We start from the raw sequence: 24562 nt of genomic DNA, 5'->3' as shown, positions 1-24562 counted from the left end.
GTAAACAAAGGCAAGAAAAAAAACCTCACTGTCCAAATACTTGTGGCCCTGACTGTACAAAATGATGCATTTGCGTGCACATGTGAGCCTACCTTAAAGAGGATGTTTTCCTGGCCATCTGTCACCTCCTGCAGATTCTTATTCTTCTTGTTGTCAACTTGCTGCACTTCTAGCTCAGCTTGCGGCCCGGAGTCTGCAGCCGGCTTCTTTGGCACAGCAGCAGCTCCCGGCGCAAAAAGCGCCCATTGGACCGCAAACGTGACAATGCACAACTTCAGCATGCTGCTGCCAATCTCTAAAAAGGGATGGGGTGGGGAAGAAAGTTAACAGTATTAAAAAATTTAGCAGCCGTGAATAGTCCTTGGCCTCCTCATGGCTCCAGAAGTTGCATGAGGCTTTATGACGCCATGATGTCAATGCACTGATGGAGAGTGGAGAAAAGAGGAAAAGAGGAGTGTGTGTGTGTTCACTCCTGTGTGCTGACAGTAGGCGGGCCTGCAGCAATGTGATGAGGAGGAGTTCAACTCTCAACAATAAATCAGCACATTTAAATAATGGCAACCAAATGCAAATGATTAGAAACAGTCCTCAGAGTTCCACAACTCTGCAGACCACAATAATAAACGCATTGTCTTATTAATCTCTTAAAAGAATTCCTTGTTAATTGGATCTTTATAGAACTATGTTAATGCTGCCCTCTAGTGGTAGATACTTGAACTGCAACAGTGTGACAATAGATGTATAGGTATGGTGAAATTATTCTCTGCATTTGACCCATCATCGTTTGTTTCACCCCCTGGGAGGTGAGGGGAGCAGTGAGCAGCAGTCGTGGCTGCGCCTCGGAGTCATTTTTGGTGATTTAACCCCCAATTGAACCCTTGATGCTGAGTGCCAAGCAGGGAGTAATAGGTCCCATTTTTAGAGTCTTTGGTATGACTCGGCCGGGGTTTGAACTCACGACCTACCGATCTCAGGGCGGACACTCTAACCACAAGGCCACCGAGCGAAAAGCACATTTATATCATTACAAGTATTTGTTGTATGTAACATTTTGTAAAGGTATAGGAAGGTCGGTTAAGGCACACATTGTAGAAATATTAACACAGAATAATAATATTTATGCTTGGAGTACAGAAAGTTGGTATACATGTCAGAAATAAACACCGGCAATCCAATTTGTAACTTTTATTTGTATTGTTTTGCATAGAGATGGCAGTGTACGTGTCAGAAAAAAATACTGGCAATTCTATTTGTAACTTTTATTTCTATCGTTTTGCAATAACTCAATGGAGGCCTATAAAAAGAGTAAAAAGTACTTTTAAAAAAAATCCCAAAGCTTTTAACTTGAGGTCATTATTTACCGGAAAACAATCCCTACTTAAATTACAAATCAGTTGATTACAATTATATTTTTTTCATACCATACACAATCTATAAACAGGCACCTTGTGAAAGCCTGAATCAATATTTTTTTGCTTGTTACAAAGGATATTTTTTCCCCCGTCTGGTATTCAGCAGAATTGTGAAAGACAAAAAATATATACATCCATCCATCCATTTCCTACCGCTTATTCCCCTTGGGGTCACGGTGCCTATCTAAGCTACAATCGGGCAGAAGGCAATGTACACCCTGGACAAGTTGCCACCTCATCACAGGGCCAACACAGATAGACAAAACTCACATTCACACACTAGGGCCAATTTAGTGTTGCCAAAAAATATATATACATGTAACTAGTAAAAAGATTTAAAATACAATCCTGTTACAAGTAGGGATGCAACGATTACAGAGATTGACGGTGTCGTTACAGTCAATGTAATTATCATGGTTTGTGAAGTGGATTATATTTATATAGCGCTTTTTCTCAAGTGACTCAAAGCGCTTTACATAGTGACACCCAATATCTAAGTTACATTTAAACCAGTGTGGGTGGCACTGGGAGCAGGTGGGTAAAGTGTCTTGCCCAAGGACACAACGGCAGTAACTAGGATGGCACGAGCGGGAATCGAACCTGCAACTCTCAAGTTGCTGGCACGGACACTCTACCAACCGAGCTATTCCGCCCCATGGTTTCACCATTATTTTTTACAATCAAACATTTATCAAATCAGACATTCCGATGTTATTTATTACTGTATAAAATAACATAGCGGTACAACTGCACAACTCCAAAGGGAATAAGCGGTAGAAAATGGATGGATGGATGGATGGAACTTTATAAATAAACTAAAAGTGTCTTGGTCTTGCAATTAAATAAAAGTAACTGCTGCCCTGTAAACATCCCGATGTTATGTTAGTGTTCTACACTTGCTATATTAACTTACATGCCTATAGTTTCTTCAACACACAGAGGAAGAAGCAACCTCTACCTTTCAATCAATCAATCAATGTTTACTTATACAGCCCTAAATCACTAGTATCTCAAAGGGCTGCACAAACCACCACACAAACCACTACGACATCCTCGGTAGGCCCACATAAGGGCAAAGAAAACTCACACCCGGTGGGACGTCGGTGACAATGATGACTATGAGAACCTTGGAGAGGAGGAAAGCAATGGATGTCGAGCGGGTCTAACATGATACTGTGAAAGTTCAATTCATAGTGGATCCAACACAGCCGCGAGAGTCCAGTCAAAAGCGGATCCAACACAGCAGCGAGAGTCCCGTTCACAGCCCAGCCAGCAGGAAACCATCCCAAGCGGAGGCGGATTAGAAGCGCAGAGATGTCCAAAGCCAATACACAGGCAAGTGGTCCATCCTGGGTCCCGACTCTGGACGAGCGGTCCATCCTGGGTCCCGACTCTGGACGAGCGGTCCATCCTGGGTCCCGACTCTGGACGAGCGGTCCATCCTGGGTCCCGACTCTGGACAGCCAGTACGTCATCCATTGCCATCGGACCGGACCCCATCCACAAGGGAGAGCAGGACATAGGAGAAAAAGAAAAGAAACGGCAGATCAACTGGTCTAAAAAGGGAGTCTATTTAAAGGCTAGAGTATACAAATGAGTTTTAAGGTAAGACTTAAATGCTTCTACTGAGGTGGCATCTCGAACTGTTACCGAGAGGGCATTCCAGAGTACTGGAGCCTAAAATGCAAACGCTCTATAGCCCGCAGACTTTTTTTGGGCTTTGGGAATAAGTGAATCATTCAGGCTTTTGCAGAGACACTCTACTGATCTAGTAAATTAGAATTGGTGGAGGTCTGCACTCTAGTGACTGCACCTCCGCTCATAAATGCTCTCCTTAATCGATTAAAAAATAAAGTGGACCCATTTTTTCAATGTCGGCTGACATTTTTGTTCATTGTGAAGGAATAGCAGGTGTCATGTTTGTCTTGAAGGTCCTGCCGTGAAGCAGCAAAAGCTGTCAACATCAAGATGGGTCACCCGGGAGAAAACAGCCTTCCTGCTCTGTCCTCTCCTCTGCGGCCACAGGGAGGATGAGGTGAGAAATCCGGCTCCAAAGTCCACCGTACTTGTCCAGGTCCATCCTGTCGAAGGCCACGGAGAGGTCATGGGAGATGAACTTCCTCTGAAGGTGGTCGTCCACCATCTCCTCCACGTTGCTCAGAGAAGCCTTGATGGGAATCTCATCCTCCAGCAGGACGGTGAAGATGAGAAACGTCTTCTTGTACGCCGCATTCTCATGGTCGCAGTAGCGATAGAAAATGAGCGTGGAGCCCGGCGGCAGCTGCTCGAAGCGGTGGATCACCGCTACGGGTTTGTCTCCCTCGAAAGCTCCCTGAAGCTGCTGGTCGATGTCCAGCTTCACCTTGTCGCTATCCTCTCCGACGTTGGCGCCGTCTATGTGGAGGACGGTGGCGTTGATGGCGGTGGATACGGCGGAGGCCAGGTCGCGGGCCAGGCAGCGCAGCGTCCTTTGGCCTGAGACGCCCGCCGTCAGGATCAGGCTGACCGGCTCGCTGGGCTGAGGCGTCAGGATGTGCCTCTTCAGGTGGATCCTGCTGCGGCTCCACAGCTCTGGACGCTGGCGAGGAAAGAGAGTCTTGACTTTGTCCAATTCCCTGAGAAAGATGTCGATCTGCGAAACGCTGCCCGGGGGCGGAGGCTCAGGCTGGAGGAGATGCTGTGCCAGGATGGCGAGGAGTACAACCATGACAAAAGCTATCAGGTAACTTCTCCCTGTACGCAGAAGAAGAAAATATACGTTAGTCTTCCCGCCATTGTGTCCGCACTCACGCTGCTCTACAGCTTTCTTTATTTTCACTGGGCAAAGTGAATCATATCAGTAATATCAATTATAGGATGCATACTTCGAGGACTGGCTGTGTCTTCGGTTGAGAAATCGGTTTCCTGAGTGGTCGGAACAATAGTCTCCACTTTACTTCTCGGGTCGTCCAAAAGTTCCTTATCCTCACAACTCGAATCCGTGTTCAGACTTTGTGCAAGATCTGATTAACGAGGGGAGGAACATAAACAATACTAGCAGGTTCATATTTACATATACCGTAGAACAGTGGTTCTCAAACTTTTTTCACCAAGTACCACCTCAAAGAAAACTTGTCTCTCCAAGTACCACCATAACAATCACTATTATAATAAGTGAAGTATATTTATACAGCGCTTTTCTCGAATGACCCAAAGTGCTTTTACATAGTGAAACCCAATATCTAAATGACATTTAAAGGCCTACTGAAACCCACTACTACCGACCACGCAGTCAGATAGTTTATATATCAATGATGAAATATTAACATTGCAACACATGCCAATACGGCCGGGTTAGTTTACTAAATTGCAATTTTAAATTTCACGTCGAAATATCCTGCTGAAAACGTCTCGATATGATGACGCGTAACGTCACAGATTGTAGAGGACATTTTGTTCCAGCATCGTGGCCAGCTATTAATCGTTTGTTTTCATCGCAAAATTCCACAGTATTCTGGACTGCTGTGTTGGTTAATCTTTTGCAATTTGTCTAATGAACAATGGAGACATCAAAGAAGAAAGCTGTAGGTGGGAAGCGGTGTATTGCGGCCGCATTTAGCAACACAAACACAGCCAGTGTTTCATTGTTTGCATTCCCGAAAGATGACAGTCAAGCTTTACTATGGAACAGAGATGTCAAGCGAACACGGTTGGATTGGACCACACACACAAAGTACAGTGTATTATGTGTAATACCATTCTGTATTTTGAAGGCGATCTATGTCGTGTGCTACTCCAGCATCAATATCAGCAGCGTCCTCCTGACCGTCACCGTCAGCGTCGGGTTCAAAGCGGTATGGCTCTATCCCTTGTTGCGGTAGGGCCTGGCCGAGTGGTCCTGCCACCCCCACGGCTGCCAAGGCGCCTCTCACAGCATCTTCCCTATCTAAATCGCTCCCACTGCCCTCTTGTCCTTTTTTTTTTTTATTTTATTTTTTTTCCTAGTCCTTCACTCTCACTTTCCTCATCCACAAATCTTTCATCCTCGCTCAAATCAATGGGAAAATCTTTGCTTTCTCGGTCCGAATCGCTGTCGCTGCTGGTGGCCATGATTGTAAACAATGTTCAGATGTGAGGAGCTCTACAACCCGTGACGTCACGCGCACATCACATCGTCTGCTACTTCAGGTACAGGCAAGGCTTTTTTATCAGCACCAAAAGTTGCGAACTTTATCGTCAATGTTATCTACTAAATCCTTTCAGCAAAAATATGGCAATATCGCAAAATGATCAAGTATGACACATAGAATGGACCTGCTATCCCCGTTTAAATAAGAACATCTCATTTCAGTAGGCCTTTGATCAAGTAATCCTTTGTCGTCCCACTACATTGAGCCCGCGCATCACTAGTGGTACACGTACCAGTTTGAGAATCACCGCTATAGAACATTGTAGTCTCTCTTACCCTTTCCATCATGGTTTGTGTCTTCTGGGAGCTCTACTGTGGGACCATCTACCTGATCATGGTTTGTGTCGTCCCCCGTTACTGCTGTTGTGTCTTCTGGTGCTTCCTCATCCCTTGGTTGCTCTTCTCCGGCTACAAAAAAAAAAGGGTCCCACATTAATCACAGACAATCTACCTAATCATAGTGATATCGTCATGGAGACAGAGGAACACTCACGTGCAAACTCATTTGCTTTTACCCCTGGTTCTTCATTTCTCTGCTCCCCTCTGCCGTCTTTACCGTCATCTGCTCCGCGGTCAGGGTCAGGGGAAGCGGCGCTGTTCTCCACATTGTGCACAGACCTCTCCTCCGCCTGACCACCATCTGCAGCATAGACATATAAACACAGTGGGCCAGAAGCTAAATGACATAGATGCTGTCTCTTACGGCTGCCAAGTCCACCCGCAAAGTTCTCTAATTGCGCTGGGTCAAAACAAATGAACGTCTGTGGTTGCAAGCAACCTCCTGATGTGCTTTATTAACTCCATAATATGTCAATAGCTGCATTAGAAGTATTATGACAAGGGATGGGCACCGATACCTCAGCAAGTGCATGGCGGTGATTTTGCACAAGTAAAGTCTGGGCTTGCCTGATATAGACAATTATAATGTAAATATAAAGCTTTTAATACTATCATTATATCGTGATAATGCATGTTGAGTCGGGCGGCAGCTTTCAATTAATTAGTTTGACTAATTGAGTTATAAAATAAAACACATTTTATTAGCCTTAATCCATCTTTTAGGGAAAATATTTAAAATAAACAAATATAGTTTTTATGTCCTTTATTCTTTGTTTTTTTATAAATGCACATTACATTGGAAATGCACTTTTACTAGTCATTCATCCATTTTCTACCGCTTGCCCCTTTTTGGGGTCGCTGGAGCCTATCTCAACTGCATTCGGGCGGAAGGCGTTGTACATCCTGGACAAGTCGCCACCTCTTACTCACACACTCACACACTAGGGCCAATTTAGTGTTGCCAATCAACCTATCCCCAGGTGCATGTCTTTGGAGGTGGGAGGAACCTACTGCAGTCACAGGGAGAACATGCAAACTCCACATAGAAAGACCTTGAGTCCGGGGATCGAACCTTCGTATTCTGAGGCACATGCACTAACCCCTATTCCACCATGCTGCACTTTTACTAAAAGATATTACTCAGACCTATAGATTTATTTAAAAAAATGAACAAGTATGTATCCTTATTAGTGTGCAACTCATGCGTGTTACGTTTGCCCTACTGCACTTTTCAATGAACTCATCAATGGTTTGCTTCTATACAGCTACACTATATTGCCAAAAGTATTTGGCCACCAATCCAAATGATCCGAATCAGGTGTCCTAATCAGGTGTATAAAATCAAGCACTTAGGCCTGGAGAACTGTTTTTACAAACATTTGTGAACGATTGGGCCACTCTCAGGAGCTGAGTGATTTCCAGCGTGGAACTGGCATAGGATGCCACCTGTGCAACAAAACCCAGTCGTGAAATTTCCTCGTGCCGAAATATTCCAAAGTCAACTGTCGGCTTTATTATAAGAAAATGGAAGAGTTTGGGAACAACAGCAACTCAGCCACAAAGTGGTAGGCAACGTAAACTGACAAGAGAGGTATCAGTGGATGCTGAAGCGCATAGTGCAAAGAAGTCGCCGACTTTCTGCACAGTCAGTTGCTACAGAGCTCCAAACTTCATGTGACCTTCCATTTAGCCCACGTACAGTACGCAGAGAGATTCATGGAATGGGTTTCCATGGCTGAGCAGCTGCGTCTAAACCATACATCACCAAGTCCAATGCAAAGCGTCCGATGCAGTGGTCTCCCGTCCAAAGGCGAAACCTAGTTCACTTCTAGCTGATTTTGAGAAAACAAAGGAAAACCAATCCATCTTGATGCTGTCTTACAAAGATTTACAAAGTCATCAAACGTATTGATGCTTTCTTGAGCTTTCATTTTCTTGCCGATTGAGCCATGGATTGAATCTGCTCTCATGAACGTGTGCCCTTTCTCCAGATATTTTATCACAATCTTGGGTGGGCCCCATTCTGCGTTTGCACATTGGGCCGTTTTTATTTTGACCTCCACAGTTATCTGCCCAAAAGAGTATGCAAGGGGAAGAATCAAAAACAATACATTTAATGAAGGTGCTTGCAACGTCCTGGGCCAATCTTCCAAATATCCCCTCGTGCCATAATATCACATAATCAGGTTGACCGTCGGCCCCCATTCGTGCAAATGTCTCATTAAAGACAATAAGGCGACTGACAAAGAAGCTTCGATTGGTCCCCTGAGATACTAGGTTTTTCTGTCGTATCTACGCGGTTATGTGGTAGTTGCTAGGTCCTGCCATGCGCGTAACAGCTTACTTACGGAACAAATTACAATATTGCATACACTAATGTAAAGCATATCACCTAGGAAATCCAAAATTATTATCAGCTCAGTTTTGACCAAAATTGAGTTACTGGGTTTTGCCTTTGGACGGGAGTGGTGTAAAGCACGTCGCCACTTGACTCTAGAGCAGTGGAGGCGCCTTCTCTGGAGTGATGAATCACGCGTTTCCATTCGGCAATATGATGTATGAGTCTGGGTTTGGAGGTTGCCAGGAAAACGGTACATTTCGGACCACATTTGGTGGAGGAAGAATTATGGTGCGGGGTTGTTTTTCAGGAGTTGAGCTTGGCCCCTTAGTTCTAGTGAAAGGAACTTTGAATGCTCCAGGATACTGAAACATTTTGGACATTTCCATGCTCCCAAACCTTGTGAGAACAGTTTGGAGCGGGCCCCTTCCTCTTCCAACATGACAGTGCACTAGTGCATAAAGCAAGGTTCATAAAGACATGGATGACAGAGTCTGGTGTGGATGAACTTGACTGGCCTGCACAGAGTCCTGACCTGAACCCACCTTTGGGATGACTTAGAACGGAGACTGAGAGCCAGGCCTTCTCGACCAACATCAGTGTGTGACTTCACCAATGCGCTTTTGGAGGAATGGTCAAAAAATGACTATGAACACACTCCGAAACCTTGTGGACAGCCTTCCCAGAAGAGTTGAAATTGCAATAGCTACAAAAGGTGGACCGACATCATGTTGAACCCTATGGGTTAGGAATGGGATGGCACTTCAAATTCATATGTAAGTCAAGGCAGGTGGCCAAATACTTTTGGCAGTATAGTGTATACACAATTTGGTTTTGACTACTATTGCAACGCACATTTACCTCCAGAGGGGTGTTGTCCTGTAATTGTTACAGTTATCAGACCTTCACATGGAGACTCATTTGTAGACTGATCCTCCTCTTCCACTGCACCTGAACAGACTGTTTATACAACATGTCACATTAGTACGGAGCCCCTAAAGGGACATGGAGGGAATTTTTTGGGGGGAGAAATCTCGCAAACGTTTTTTTTCCTATATCAGTGAACCGGAAGTAAAACAGACACAGCGATGGTGAAAAGGAAGTGAAACAGACAAAGCCAGGGGTGTCCAAACTTTTTCCACTGAGGGCCGTACACTGAAAAATCAAAGCAAGCGGGGGCCATTTATTTTAAAAACCAATACAATATACGAATAAGAAATATACATTTAGGCCTCCACTCAGGCTCGATCCCAGGGACCCAAAAGGGTTTTGGTAAAAATAAACTGTTAAAAATGTGTCATTATTCAGTCTTATTTTTCAAGTTTGAAATCTCTTGATCAACATTAGGTCTATCTGTCCATGTGACATTTTTAAAGATTTAAGTTGTATGCTCTTTGTCAAAGAAAACCATGTTTTTTATGAAAATAAAACACAAAATATGCAATAATTTCACCCAATAAAATTTTTAAGTAGAATATTTGAGATAATATAATAATTGGAGCCGTAAAAAGGTCGACGACTCAAAAGACCTTTGATTTTAATTCACTTATTTTTTGTGCAATGACACTTAAAAACAAAACACACTGATCCAAAGGGGTCCTACTCATTAAAGTGTTAAAAAATAAATATATATATTTTTTTTTACTGTTTACTTTTAACACAATGGTCTCGAGATCAACTTCAGATATATTCGTCAATTCTAAGTTTGTTTGTAGTTTATGTTTTTTGTTTGTTCGTTTTAGACCCTTCTTTGAAAAAAAAACAGCTCAGTTTTTTATATGGCAAACACAAAATATGCAACATTTGCCCCTAAAAATATCTCAAAGTGGAATATTAATGTGACGTAATTGGAGCCTTGAATCGGTCAATAATTCATAATTGATTTTGATTCACTATTTTTTTTTTAAAGAAAGAACAGCCTGTTATTAGAGTAAACATTGCAACATGTTCTTGTTACATTTCACTTGTTTGCTCTTTATACCACTTTTTATGTTTTTAATTTTTTTCCATAGTATTTTTAAAATGTGCCGCGGGGCCGGAAAAAAATGACCTGCGGGCCGCAAATGGCCCCCGGTCCGCACTTTGGATACCCCTGGACAAAGCGATAGAGGAGCCGCCTACCCATCATCCGTGGGAGGAGTGTATTGATTTTTATTTTAGTATTGGCCTAACATATAAAGACATCAAATCGTATTTATAGTCCACACAGCACAGCACAGGGGATGAGTAGGCTCCCGCTCCTCCATCGCTGTGTCTGTTTCACTTTCGGTTTACCATCGCTGTGTCTGTTTCACTTTTGGTTCACTGGCATAGGAAAAAAACTTTTTGGGAGATCTCTCGCAAAAACATTCATGTCCCTTACACGTACAACACTTAGAACCTTTAGCATATCAGTCTGTGGAATTACATTATGGAATGGATTAAGTAAATAAGTTAAACATTGTACTGATATGATCCAGTTTAAGAGGTTGTTCAAATTAGTAGTGCTTACAAAGTACAAAGAAGAACTATGAGGAATACTTTCAACCTTATTATAATTAAGATATTCTTCATCTCAGTATGTTTATGATGACTGACTTAACTAATTGCATATCACAAAACTGTTGTATTGCTCATTCACGGATGTCATTTTACTATGAAAAGGTCAGTAAATGAATGTGTATATTTGGAAATGTTCTTAAGTGGAAAAGGGGTAGGATTGAATAAACCAGGGGTCACCAACCTTTTTGAAACCAAGAGCTACTTCTTGGGTACTGATTGATGCGAAGGGCTACCAGTTTTACACTTAACATTTTAAGTGTTATATATATATATATATATATATATATATATATATATATATATATATATATATAGTCATTTGGAAGTTACATGTAAGTGTGATTTAAACAAGAATAGCTAAATATATCCATCCATCCATCCATTTTTTTCTACCACTTATTCCCATTCGGGGTCGCGGGGGGCGCTGGCGCCTATCTCAGCTACAATCGGGCGGAAGGCGGGGTACACCCTAGACAAGTCGCCACCTCATCGCAGGGCCAACACAGATAGACAGACAACATTCACACTCACATTCACACACTAGGGCCAATTTAGTGTCGCCAATCAACCTATCCCCAGGTGCATGTCTTTGGAAGTGGGAGGAAGCCGGAGTACCCGGAGGGAACCCACGCATTCACGGGGAGAACATGCAAACTCCACACAGAAAGATCCCGAGCCTGGATTTGAACCCAGGACTGCAGGACCTTCGTATTGTGAGGCAGACGCACTAACCCCTCTGCCCCCTTGAAGCCCTAGCTAAATATATATATATATATATATATATATATGGGTATTTCTGACTGTCATTCCGTCGTACATTTTTTTTCTTTTTACGTAAGGTTTTTTGTAGAGAATAAATGATGAAAAAAAACACTTAATTGAACGGTTTAAAAGAGGAGAAAACACGAAAAAAATTTAATTTAAATGAACCATTAAATGAACCAAAATATGACTTTTTATATCTTTGTGTAAAATATTGGACACAGTGTGTTGTCAAGCTTATGAGATGCGATGCAAGTGTAAGCCACTGTGACACTGTTGTTAATTTTTTGATGTTTTTTGTGTTTTTAATGATAATATCAATGAGGGATTTTTAATCACTGCTATTTTGAAATTGTTACTAATATTGATAATATTCATTTTTGTTTCACTACTTTTAGATTGTACCGTGTCATGTTTGTGTGTCCTCAATTGCTCTGTTTATTGCTATTCTTAATGTTGCTGGGTTGGTTTTGGTTTTGGAATTGGATTGCATTGTTATGGTATTGTTGTGTATTGTTTTGTTGGAATGATTAATAAATTCATAAAAAAATAAAATTAAATTTAAAAAAACGGCAGCGGGCGACCCATCTGGTCCATGCGGGCTACCTGGCGCCCGCGGGCGCCGCGTTGGCGACCCCTGGAATAAGCTTTGGTTCTTCCTACTCCTTTTCGGACATGATGTAAACAGAAATTATATGAAATTGTGAGATGTACACTAAAAGAAAACTAAAAGAAAGAAAAGAAAGGGGCTTTGTAAGTAACGCTTATGACATCTTTATTTTGCCTTACCAGCTGTGTCATGCCCGTGGTCGCCAGTCCTGTCCGGATCCCCCATTGCTGTTTGGCAGCTTCCTTTTCTGGGTGAACATGTACAAAGTCATAACCAGTAACATTGTAATTAGTAAGTTAGCAAATTGCATGTTTATCTACTCGGGATAACTGCCGCTCTGTGAGTGTTCAGAGTCCAAAATGATTATGCTTAGTTATTAGGCCTGCAAATCTTTGGGTGTCCCACGATTTGATTCAATAATCGATTCTTGGGTCGCGATTTGATTAAATATCGATTTTTTTTCGATTCAACGCGATTCTCCATTCAAAAACGATATTTTTCTGATTCAAAACGATTCTGTATTCATTCAATACATAGGATTTCAGCAGGATCTACCCCAGTCTGCTGACATGCTAGCAGAGTAGTAGATTTTTTTTTAAAAAGCTTTTATAATTGTAAAGGACAATGTTTTGTCAACTGATTGCAATAATGTAAATTTGTTTTAACTATTAAACAAACCAAAAATATGACTTACCGTATTTCCTTGAATTGCCGCCGGGGCGCTAATTAATTTAAAACCTCTTCTCATTTCTGCGCTTACCAAAGGCATGCGGTAAAAGTAAGCATGCGCTAATCATTTTAAAACCTCTTCTCACTCTGGCACTTACCAAAGGTATGCAGTAACAATTTGAGTGTGATGTAAGCTTGGACCTTAAATCCTACTGAATAGCTCTTAATCTTCTTCCCTTTATGCGATTTCAAATTACCGGTATTGAAATCAGCCTCTTCCATTTTGAAAATGATGACAGGGGAAGTGTCACTCGTGACGTCACGAGTTTGACCAGGCGGTAATACTAAGCATGCGCTAATTATTTTGGGAAGCGAGTTTGACCTGGCAGTAATTCAAGGCAGGCGCATACTATATGCCCTGCGGCAATTCAAGGAAATACGGTATTTTATCTTTGTGAAAACATTGGACACAGTGTGTTGTCAAGCTTATGAGATGCGATGCAAGTGTAAGCCACTGTGACACTATTGTTCTTTTTTTTTTTTTTTTTTATAAATGTCTAATGATCATGTCAATGAGGGATTTTTAATCACTGCTATGCTGAAATCATAACTAATATTGATACTGTTGTTGATAATATTCATTTTTGTTTCACTACTTTTGCTTTGTTCTGTGTCGTGTTTGTGCCTCCTCTAAATTGCTCTGTTTATTGCAGTTCTGAGTGTTGCTGGGTCAGGTTTGGTTTTGGAATTGGATTGCATTCTTATGGTGTTGCTGTGTAGTGGTGTTGTAAGCATTTCACCAATCTTGCACACTTTGCAAATTTGGACGCGATCTAACAGCAAAACAGTCTCCCAACACTGCGTAGATGGCATCAAGGCCTATTTTTCCAAGCGTGAGGGTTGGGAAACAAAGGTGTTTGGCGAGGGAATTGTGGATTCAGGCCGGGTGGCCTATTTCAAGTTCCAGGTAACCCTACATTATTATATTTTATAAATAGTAAACCAAGTTGTGGTAGTAGTTTAGTCGTGGATGTACACTGTATAATGATGAATCCAAAAAACGTTTGATTTGATTTGACATTAAATTTGTAAATTGCGCCCATTGGTATTGTGCTTTCAACATCGGTTTGTTGGATTGATGAAAGAAAAAAAAATTGATTAAAAAAGCAACAACGATTTTTTTTCTTAAATGAGAATGATTTTGAATCGCACAACGTGAGAATCGCGATTCGTATTCGAATCGATTTTTCCTGGTAAATGGGTTGTCTTTTTCTCCTATGTCCCACTCTCCCTTGTGGAGGGGGTCCGGTCCGATCCGGTGGCCATGTACTGCTCGCCTGTGTATCGGCTGGGGACATCTCTGCACTGCTGATCTGCCTCCGCTTGGGATGGTTTCCTGCTGGCTCCGCTGTGAACGGGACTCTCGCTGCTGTGTTGGATCCGCTTTGGACTGGACTCTTGCGACTGTGTTGGATCCATTATGGATTGAACTTTCACAGTATCATGTTAGACCCGCTTGACATCCATTGCTTTCCTCCTCTCCAAGGTTCTCATAGTCATCATTGTCACCGACGTCCCACTGGGTGTGAGTTTTCCTTGCCCTTATGTGGGCCTACCGAGGATGTCGTAGTGGTTTGTGCAGCCCTTTGAGACACTAGTGATTTAGGGCTATATAAGTAAACATTGATTGATTGATTGTACTTGTATACCGCTTTTCTACCCCTTTTTAAGGAGCCCAAAGCGCTTTGACACTATTTCCACATTCGCCCATTCACACACATTCACACACAGACGGTGGGACAACGATAATGTACTAGTTTCCCAAGGTTTAAAGCTCACCTTATTGTGCCAAATACTTATTTGAAAAGTGCGCAAACAAGACGAAAGCGCGGCATACAATTTATCTCGCATTTTATACACAAACTAGCTAGCCGAGCCAAATGTGTTAGCCGACAGTAAAGCAGCGCCGTAATGTATACTAAAAAAAATAATGATAATTCGAGCTAATGAATGTATTTATAGATGTATGTGTGTGAAAATAAACAAGCAAACTCACGCTCGATCACATCACAGGAAGCACGGCAAACCCTACAGCAAGCGTACCTTCCAATAAGACTGACCGATTTCCTACCGGAACTTTTAAAGGCAGTCATTGTTCCCGGGGGTGGGGGGGACTGTAGGAAGAAAAGTACCGCGCCTTCGCTTCCGCGTCGCGAAATTGCTAAACTCCCGCTTCATTATATCTCTACACGCTTCCTCATTATTGTCACATTTAGAGGAGCGTTCGTTAAATTTATTTTTGGTTTTGCCATCATCTAGCCAATTTAAAACGTTACTCAAATGGCTACGCACTCTTCCGGAGACGCGGTCGAACGGCCTTCGAGAAGAACGACGCGACAACAGTCGACGGGGAAAAGTAAGCACAGGAGACTTTTGAATTGATGTTAGCATTAAAAAGCAGATGGCACACACTGGGAGTCAAATATATTTTACATACAAATACACACAGTTACTGCACAGACATACTTATACACATACATGTACATACACATTCACTGTACAAACACACATATACACATACTTTACATCTACATTCACTGTACAAACACACATATACTGTACATATACAATCACTGTACAAACATATACTGTACATATACAATCACTGTACAAACATACATATACAATCACTGTACAAACACATAAACTACATATACATTCACTGTACAAACATGTATATACTGTACATATACAATCACTGTACAAACATACATATACTGTACATATACAATCACTGTACAAACATACATATACTGTACATATACAATCACTGTACAAACATACATATACAATCACTGTACAAACACATAAACTACATATACATTCACTGTACAAACATGCATATACTGTACATATACAATCACTGTACAAACACATAAACTACATATACAATCACTGTACAAACACATAAACTACATATACACTCACTGTACAAACATACATAAACTACATATACATTCACTGTACAAACATACATAAACTACATATACATTCACTGTGCAAACATACATATACATTAACTATTCAATCATACATGTATATGTACATTCACTGTACAAAAATACAAATATGCATGATTTACATATACATTCACTGTACAACATACATACACTGTACATTCACTTTACAATCATACATGTACATATACATTCACTGTACAAACATACATATATGCATGCTGTACATATACATTCACTGTACAAACATACATATACTGTACATATACAATCGCTGTACAAACACAAACTACATATACATTCACTGTACAAACATACATATACTGTACATATACAATCACTGTACAAACACATAAACTACATATACATTCACTGTACAAACATACATATACTGTATATATACAATCACTGTACAAACATACATAAACTACATACACATTCACTGTGCAAACATACATATTCTGTACATATACATTAACTGTTCAATCATACATGTATATATACATTCACTGTACAAAAATACATATATGCATGCTTTACATATACATTCACTGTACAACATACATATACTGTACATTCACTTTACAATCATACATGTACATACACATTCACTGTACAAACATACATACATGCATGCTGTACATATACATTCACTGTACAAACATACATATACTGTAGATATACAATCACTGTACAAACATAAACTACATATACATTCACTGTACAAACATACATATACTGTATATATACAATCACTGTACAAACATACATAAACTACATATACATTCACTGTGCAAACATACATATACATTTAAAAAATTGTTGTGTTTGCTGCGGTTGTCTCTCTGTCTTATCCCCCTCTTGTCTTATGTACATTCCCCTCTTGTCTTATGTACATTCACTGTACAAAAATACATATATGCATGCTTTACATATACATTCACTGTACAACATACATATACTGTACATTCACTTTACAATCATACATGTACATATACATTCACTGTACAAACATACATATATGCATGCTGTACATATACATTCACTGTACAAACATACATATACAATCACTGTACAAACACATAAACTACATATACATTCACTGTACAAACATACATATATGCATGCTGTACATATACAATCACTGTACAAACATACATAAACTACATATACATTCACTGTGCAAACATACATATTCTGTACATATACATTCACTGTTCAATCATACATGTATATATACATTCACTGTACAAAAATACATATATGCATGCTTTACATATACATTCACTGTACAACATACATATACAGTACATTCACTTTACAATCATACATGTACATATACATTCACTGTACAAACATACATATAGGGACGGCGTGGCGCAGTGGCAGAGTGGCCGTGCGCAACCCGAGGGTCCCTGGTTCAAATCCCACCTGGTACCAACCTCGTCACGTCCGGTGTGTCCTGAGCAAGACACTTCACCCTTGCTCCTAATGGGTGCTGGTTGGCGCCTTGCATGGCAGCTCCCTCCATCAGTGTGTGAATGTGTGTGTGAATGGGTAAATGTGGAAGTAGTGTCAAAGCGCTTTGAGTACCTTGAAGGTAGAAAAGCGCTATACAAGTACAACCCATTTATCATTTATATGCATGCTGTACATATACATTCACTGTACAAACATACATGCATACTGTACAAACATACATACACACATTATGTACATATACATTCACTGTACAACATACATATACACATTCTGTACTTATACATTTACTGTACAAACATACATGTACATATACATTCACTGTATATATATGCATACTGTACATATAAATTCACTGTGAAAACATACATATACACATACTGTACTTATACATTCACTGTACAAACATACATATACATATGCTGTACCTATACATTCACTGTACAATCATACATATGCACATACTGTACATATACATTCACTGTATAAACATACAAGTACACATTTTATATATATATTTATATATCTATATAGATATATATATATATAGATATATATACATACACTCATGCACATAATCACATTTTATCAAACATATACTAACATTGTTGCCCTAGGGGAATATGGGTAACACATGGCACACTGACAAAGCTTAACCTATTGTCACTATAACAATCTACAAGGTTAATACAGTCTGCTTCTCTTTCTTCTCCTCCATTTATCTGCTTTATATTGTATTTCAAGTTATCATTACATATATGTATTGTTGCATTTGAAACAATAGTAATGTTGATAATAGAGTTTTGTTTTTTTTCATTATCATGAGTGCTATTTGTATTGCTCCATTTGTAGTGTAATAATGTTCATTGTCATTTCTGTATTATTTATTTCACTAACTGCTTCCTTGCTTTTTGCTGAGGTTCTGTTGTTGTTATTGTTGTTTGCTGCTGTTGTCTCTCTGTCTTATTCCCCTCTTGTCCCCACAATGTCCCCCTCTGTCTTCCTTTTTTTCTTTTTCTATCCCCTCTTGCATCGGTCCAGCTCTGCCAAATAATAATATAAATCCATTTAATAAAGTCAAATATAAATAAGGCAACAAGAGAAGTATCCCACATTTCTCTTTTGTAAAGTAAATTTGTACCGCCGATATGGGCATCTACATCAACTATATGATTTGCCTGAGTAGCTGGACAGGACAAAAAAAAAGAAAAGCAGATGGCCGTTTGATTTGATATATTTTATTTCAAATATGCCAAAAAAATAAGAGCAATCATGATCCAGTATAGTGCTATAGCCTTAACAGCCATTATAACAACATTAAAACACCAAAATTGTGTGGGTAGTTGAATAATTTTGATCACAACTGTAGTACAACTCCCCTGATTCCATACTTTTCCATGTTATTGATTAATATAACATGGTTAATTGTGTCAAATGCTTTTTTTAGATCAATAAATATTCCCATTGCATATTGTTTCTTGTCTATGGCATTTGTGATTTACTCTATTGTTTTAATTATTGCCATTGATGTAGATCTGTTTGATGTAAATCGATATTGACAGTCAGAGAGTAATTTATGTTTTTCTGTAAATGCATTCAACCTGTTATTGAATAGTTTTTGTAATATTTTAGATAATTGTGGAAGTAAAGAGACGGGTCTATAGTTTGTGAAGTGGTGTGTGCTCCCAGTTTTAAACATAAGGTATAACTTTAGCTATTTTCATTTCATTTGGAAATGCACCAGTTTGAAATGACAAATTATAGAAATACGTTAATGGTTATGATATCCCTGTAATGACGTTTTCCAACCAATGCCAAACTAATGTCATTGGAGTCAGTGGAGATTTTGTTCTTACATTTGTTTACAATAACCAACACTTCTTCTTCACCCACTGCATTTAAAAACATATAATTGGGATTTCTCTCCAACAATCCCTCTATATTTTTTACCAGTTGTCACTGGATCTGGTATTTTTTTTCTGCAATTTGAGTCCAATACTTACAAAGAATTTATTGAAGCCATTAACTACATTTTCAATATTATCATTTTCTTTACCATCATTCGTGAAATACTTTGGATAGTTTTCTGAAGAGGTACTGTTTCTTATAATACTTTTTAATAAATTCCATATTTCTTTGATATTGTTTTATTATCATCAAGTAATTCCTTATAATTATTTCTCTTATTTGACCTTATAATATGAGTTTACTTGTTTTTATATTTTTTATATTTATTTTCTGCTTCTTTAGTTTTCAATCTTATAAATTCCCTGTAACGAGTGTTTTTCTTTTTGCAAGCATTTTGCAATCCCTTTGTGATCCAAGGACAATTAGTATAGTTTCTTTTATCATGCTTACTGTGATATGTTCATTGTCATGCTCATGACTCCTAAGATAATTGTGCTTGAAGACACTTAATCTTGTCATTTCCACTCCTATTTCTACGATTGTTTCCCTCTATAGTTCTTAATTATGAGGTGACCCCGAGAGGTCCACTAAAGAGGTCAAAAAAGGAGATAGGAAAGCTATCTGCTACTTCTGTCACAACTGTTAATGAGTCAAGAGATGTGGAGAATAATATACAAGATAAAGGTGAGCTTCAACAGCAATTAACTTTCCCACTCTTAGATGTGGTGACCGTTGCCCAAAAAAAACCTACAATAATGTCATCTTACAGAGTCCTTTAGCAAGAAGAGTCGACTGGAGGCGGAAAAAACTTTGGGTGACAGTGGTGATGAGATTGATGTCCAGATACCAGATTTTGACATGAACGAAAACAAGGAAATAGATGTGGAGGAAGATTCCAATCATCCTCATCAGCAAGAGCATATTTCCCATCATCGTAATCAGCCAAAAGTTCATGGTAAGTAAGTGCTTAGACACATCAACGGTCTTACCAAAACCTATATTGGTTTCCTGTGCAGACAAAACAGCAATGTAAAAATATCTCAACTCCATATCGCTCTAACGGAACAATTGTCATATTTATTCTTAGCTCAGAACCTTTTCTGCTTCCGTTCACACCAGACCTGGGCAAAATAAGGCCCGGGGGCCACATGAGGCCCTTTAATCTTTTCAATCTGCCATGCCGGACATTTCAAAAAATGGTTTTAGCTCTTTAAGATGGAAACTGTAGCTGCCATTATGATGTGCAGGGATGTTTTTAAATTACCGTAAGTCTTGAACTTTACAAAGTATTTCAATGGTTGGAATCTGTGCTTTTGAATCATATACTAGTTACTATGGTAATCTAAGTCGCAGCAGCTCAGACGAAGCACCAAGCAGTGTGGGTGGGGAGCGTTTTCCACAGAGTGTTTCAAGAGCGGCCAGCCTTAAATACGGGTGTCAGGGACAGAAGCGGAAGGAGATTTTTACCACAATGTTATAAATCTTAGTGATATATCAGATTGTAGGTGTTTTTTTTTTTTATTTAGCTGTGTTTGTTGCCTTTTTGTTGCGTTTAGCTTGATTGTAAAATATGTTGATCGAGAGGTGGTGTGATGTTCATATATTGTCAATATTCAGTGTTTTATCGTTCATAGTTAATATTGTAAATCCCACATTCTTTATTTTCATGTACATTCTGGGTGTATCATTCAGTAAAAAAATATTACATTTCATTCTGTTTTTTAAGGTGGTCTATCATAACGTTTTTAGTATTCGAAAAGACATTATTCTGAGGTTTTGTGTTAGTGTTCCTAAAAATAGATATACCAGCCCCCGGACACATTTTTTTCTCTAAATTTAGCCCCCAAGTCAAAATAAATGCCTAGGCCAGGTCTACACGCTATGCCATCTGGGTAATGTAGTATATAAACATTTAGCACACCCACATCCTTACTTAACATTGACAGAGCTTGGGATTTGTAAGGATAATCTCTCATTGCTTTTCATTTACGAACACAGATCGCCACAGTAAAGGGTTTTAACTGTTCCCCAGTGTTTCCATCGAAAGCGATGTGTTGGAACTAAAAGTTTACGATTGACAATACTTTTTCAAGCGTAAAACCTACATTGAAACTTTCTGCAACTTGTGGATAGGGCTGGCGGTATGGCTGAAAACTGTGTTTTATGTTGGTAATGATAAAAAAAATAGGGACCACAAGAAAAACATATTAAATGTAAACATCTGTATTCAAAATGTAACCTTCGTCTGATTAATATCCCCTTAACTATCAAGACAGAAAGGAGGGAAAAGTCAACACAACCATGAACAACACTAAATCAATATAAAGAAAATTCTAATTACATTGAACACTTAACAATAACCTCTTATAATCAAGGTGAAAAATAAGGAATATGTAAGAAATGCTTAATAAACAAAAAAAAGGGGTAAGTGTGAAAATGTCAACCTACAAAAAAAACAGAATAACTTTTTTCTGAAGGTAACAGCTGTGCTCTAAAGCAGTGGTTCTCAAATGGGGGTATGCGTATCCCTGGGGGTACTTGAAGGTATGCCAAGGGGTACGTGAAATTTTTTTAAAATATTCTAAAAATAGCAACTCCTCTCTGAGCTGCAACCTTATCGTGGTAGAGGAGTTTGCGTGTCCCAATGATCCTAGGAGCTATGTTGTCCGGGGGCATAAAACCCCCTGGTAGGGTCTCCCAAGGCAAACAGGTTCTAGGTGAGGGATCAGACAAAGAGCAGCTCGAAGACCTATATGAAGAAGAAACATCATGGACCCAGATTTCCCTCGCCCGGACGCGGGTCACCGGGGCCCCCCTCTGGAGCCAGGCCCGGAGGTGGGGCACGATGGCGAGCGCCTGGTGGCCGGGCCTGTTCCCATGGGGCCCGGCCGGGCACAGCCCGAAGAGGCAACGTGGGTCACCCCTCCAATGGGCTCACCACCCATAGCAGGGGCCATAGAGGTCGGGTGCATTGTGAGCTGGGCGACAGCCGAAGGCAGGGCACTTGGCGGTCCGATCCTCGGCTACAGAAGCTAGCTCTTGGGACATGGAACGTCACGTCACTGGGGGGGAAAGAGCCTGAGCTAGTGCGCGAAGTCGAGAAATTCCGGCTGGATATAGTCGGACTCACTTCGACGCACAGCAAGGGCTCTGGAACCACTTCTCTCGAGAGGGATTGGACCCTCTTCCACTCTGGCGTTGCCGGCAGTGAGAGGCGACGGGCTGGGGTGGCAATTCTTGTTTCCCCCCGACTCAAAGCCTGTACGTTGGAGTTTAACCCGGTGGACGAAAGGGTAGCCTCCCTCCGCCTTAGGGTGGGGGGACGGGTCCTGACTGTTGTTTGTGCTTATGCACCAAACAGCAGTTCAGAGTACCCACCCTTTTTGGGAACGCTCGAGGGAGTACTGAAAAGTGCTCCCCCGGGTGATTCCCTTGTCCTACTGGGAGACTTCAACGCTCACGTTGGCAACGACAGTGAAACCTGGAGAGGCGTGATTGGGAAGAATGGCCGCCCGGATCTGAACCCGAGTGGTGTTTTGTTATTGGACTTTTGTGCTCGTCACAGTTTGTCCATAACGAACACCATGTTCAAACATAAGGGTGTCCATATGTGCACTTGGCACCAGGACACCCTAGGCCGCAGTTCCATGATCGACTTTGTAGTTGTGTCATCGGATTTGCGGCCTCATGTTATGGACACTCGGGTGAAGAGAGGGGCGGAGCTTTCTACCGATCACCACCTGGTGGTGAGTTGGCTGCGATGGTGGGGGAGGATGCCGGACAGACCTGGGAGGCCCAAACGCATTGTGAGGGTCTGCTGGGAACGTCTGGCAGAGTCTCCTGTCAGACAAAGTTTCAATTCCCACCTCCGGAAGAACTTTGAACATGTCACGAGGGAGGTGCTGGACATTGAGTCCGAGTGGACCATGTTCCGCACCTCTATTGTCGAGGCGGCAGATCGGAGCTGTGGCCGCAAGGTAGTTGGTGCCTGTCAGGGCGGCAATCCTAAAACCCCCTGGTGGACACCAGCGGTGAGGGATGCCGTCAAGCTGAAGAAGGAGTCCTATCGGGTCCTTTTGACTCATAGGACTCCGGAGGCAGTGGACAGGTACCGACAGGCCAAGCGGTGTGCAGCTTCAGCGGTCGCGGAGGCAAAAACTCGGACATGGGAAGAGTTCGGGGAAGCTATGGAAAACGACTTCCGGACGGCTTCGAAGCGATTCTGGACCACCGTCCGCCGCCTCAGGAAGGGGAAGCAGTGCACTATCAACACCGTGTATGGTGCGGATGGTGTTCTGCTGACCTCGACTGCGGATGTTGTGGACAGGTGGAAGGAATACTTCGAAGACCTCCTCAATCCCACCAACACGTCTTCCTATGAGGAAGCAGTGCCTGGGGAATCTGTGGTGGACTCTCCTATTTCTGGGGCTGAGGTCGCTGAGGTAGTTAAAAAGCTCCTCGGTGGCAAGGCCCCGGGGGTGGACGAGATCCGCCCGGAGTTCCTTAAGGCTCTGGATGCTGTGGGGCTGTCTTGGTTGACAAGACTTTGCAGCATCGCGTGGACATCGGGGGCGGTACCTCTGGATTGGCAGACCGGGGTGGTGGTTCCTCTCTTCAAAAAGGGGGACCGGAGGGTGTGTTCCAACTATCGTGGGATCACACTCCTCAGCCTTCCCGGTAAGGTTTATTCAGGTGTACTGGAGAGGAGGCTACGTCGGATAGTCGAACCTCGGATTCAGGAGGAACAGTGTGGTTTTCGTCCTGGTCGTGGAACTGTGGACCAGCTCTATACTCTCGGCAGGGTTCTTGAGGGTGCATGGGAGTTTGCCCAACCAGTCTACATGTGCTTTGTGGACTTGGAGAAGGCATTCGACCGTGTCCCTCGGGAAGTCCTGTGGGGAGTGCTCAGAGAGTATGGGGTATCGGACTGTCTTATTGTGGCGGTCCGTTCCCTGTACGATCAGTGCCAGAGCTTGGTCCGCATTGCCGGCAGTAAGTCGAACACATTTCCAGTGAGGGTTGGACTCCGCCAAGGCTGTCCTTTGTCACCGATTCTGTTCATAACTTTTATGGACAGAATTTCTAGGCGCAGTCAAGGCGTTGAGGGGTTCCGGTTTGGTAACCGCAGGATTAGGTCTCTGCTTTTTGCAGATGATGTGGTCCTGATGGCTTCATCTGACCGGGGTCTTCAGCTCTCGCTGGATCGGTTCGCAGCCGAGTGTGAAGCGACCGGAATGAGAATCAGCACCTCCAAGTCCGAGTCCATGGTTCTCGCCCGGAAAAGGGTGGAGTGCCATCTCCGGGTTGGGGAGGAGACCC

The 24562-nt window shown here is 41.5% G+C and overlaps 3 protein-coding genes across 7 annotated transcripts in view; 1 reads left to right on the top strand and 2 right to left on the bottom strand.

Annotated features, from left to right (window-relative positions):
* Positions 1-457, bottom strand: part of olfml2ba (olfactomedin-like 2Ba) — a 29375-nt gene extending 28918 nt beyond the window's left edge. Inside the window, exon 1 of one of the 3 annotated variants that reach the window (XM_061888800.1) lies at positions 93-457. In XM_061888800.1, the coding sequence (XP_061744784.1) occupies positions 93-281 (189 nt within the window). In that variant the 5' untranslated portion in view covers positions 282-457. The remainder of the gene's footprint in view (positions 1-92) is intronic. The other 2 variants (XM_061888802.1, XM_061888801.1) reach the window with 2 other exon arrangements.
* LOC133543905 (torsin-1A-interacting protein 2-like) overlaps positions 1-24562 on the top strand; it is a 39513-nt gene that overhangs the window by 4662 nt on the left and 10289 nt on the right. Inside the window, exons 1-3 of one of the 3 annotated variants that reach the window (XM_061888803.1) lie at positions 14980-15255; positions 19799-19927; positions 20013-20198. In XM_061888803.1, coding sequence (XP_061744787.1) covers positions 15180-15255; positions 19799-19927; positions 20013-20198 — 391 coding nt within the window. In that variant the 5' untranslated portion in view covers positions 14980-15179. Of the gene's footprint in view, positions 1-3343; positions 4135-14979; positions 15256-19798; positions 19928-20012; positions 20199-24562 lie in introns of those variants that run through there. The other 2 variants (XM_061888805.1, XM_061888804.1) reach the window with 2 other exon arrangements.
* On the bottom strand, positions 1171-15014 carry LOC133543906 (torsin-1A-interacting protein 2-like). Its single transcript, XM_061888806.1, has 7 exons — positions 14896-15014; positions 12350-12417; positions 9119-9217; positions 6074-6220; positions 5857-5988; positions 4277-4414; positions 1171-4145 (listed from the first exon to the last, which is right to left on the bottom strand). The coding sequence occupies exons 2-7, from the start codon at positions 12393-12395 to the stop codon at positions 3376-3378; spliced, it is 1332 nt and encodes a 443-aa protein (XP_061744790.1). The 5' UTR covers positions 12396-12417; positions 14896-15014; the 3' UTR covers positions 1171-3375.

The sequence above is a fragment of the Nerophis ophidion genome, linkage group LG26 (assembly GCF_033978795.1).
Source record: "Nerophis ophidion isolate RoL-2023_Sa linkage group LG26, RoL_Noph_v1.0, whole genome shotgun sequence".
Classification (NCBI taxonomy): Eukaryota; Metazoa; Chordata; class Actinopteri; order Syngnathiformes; family Syngnathidae; genus Nerophis; species Nerophis ophidion.
The sequence above is the reverse complement of the archived record's forward strand: the minus strand, read 5'-3'. Positions and strand labels throughout refer to the sequence as shown.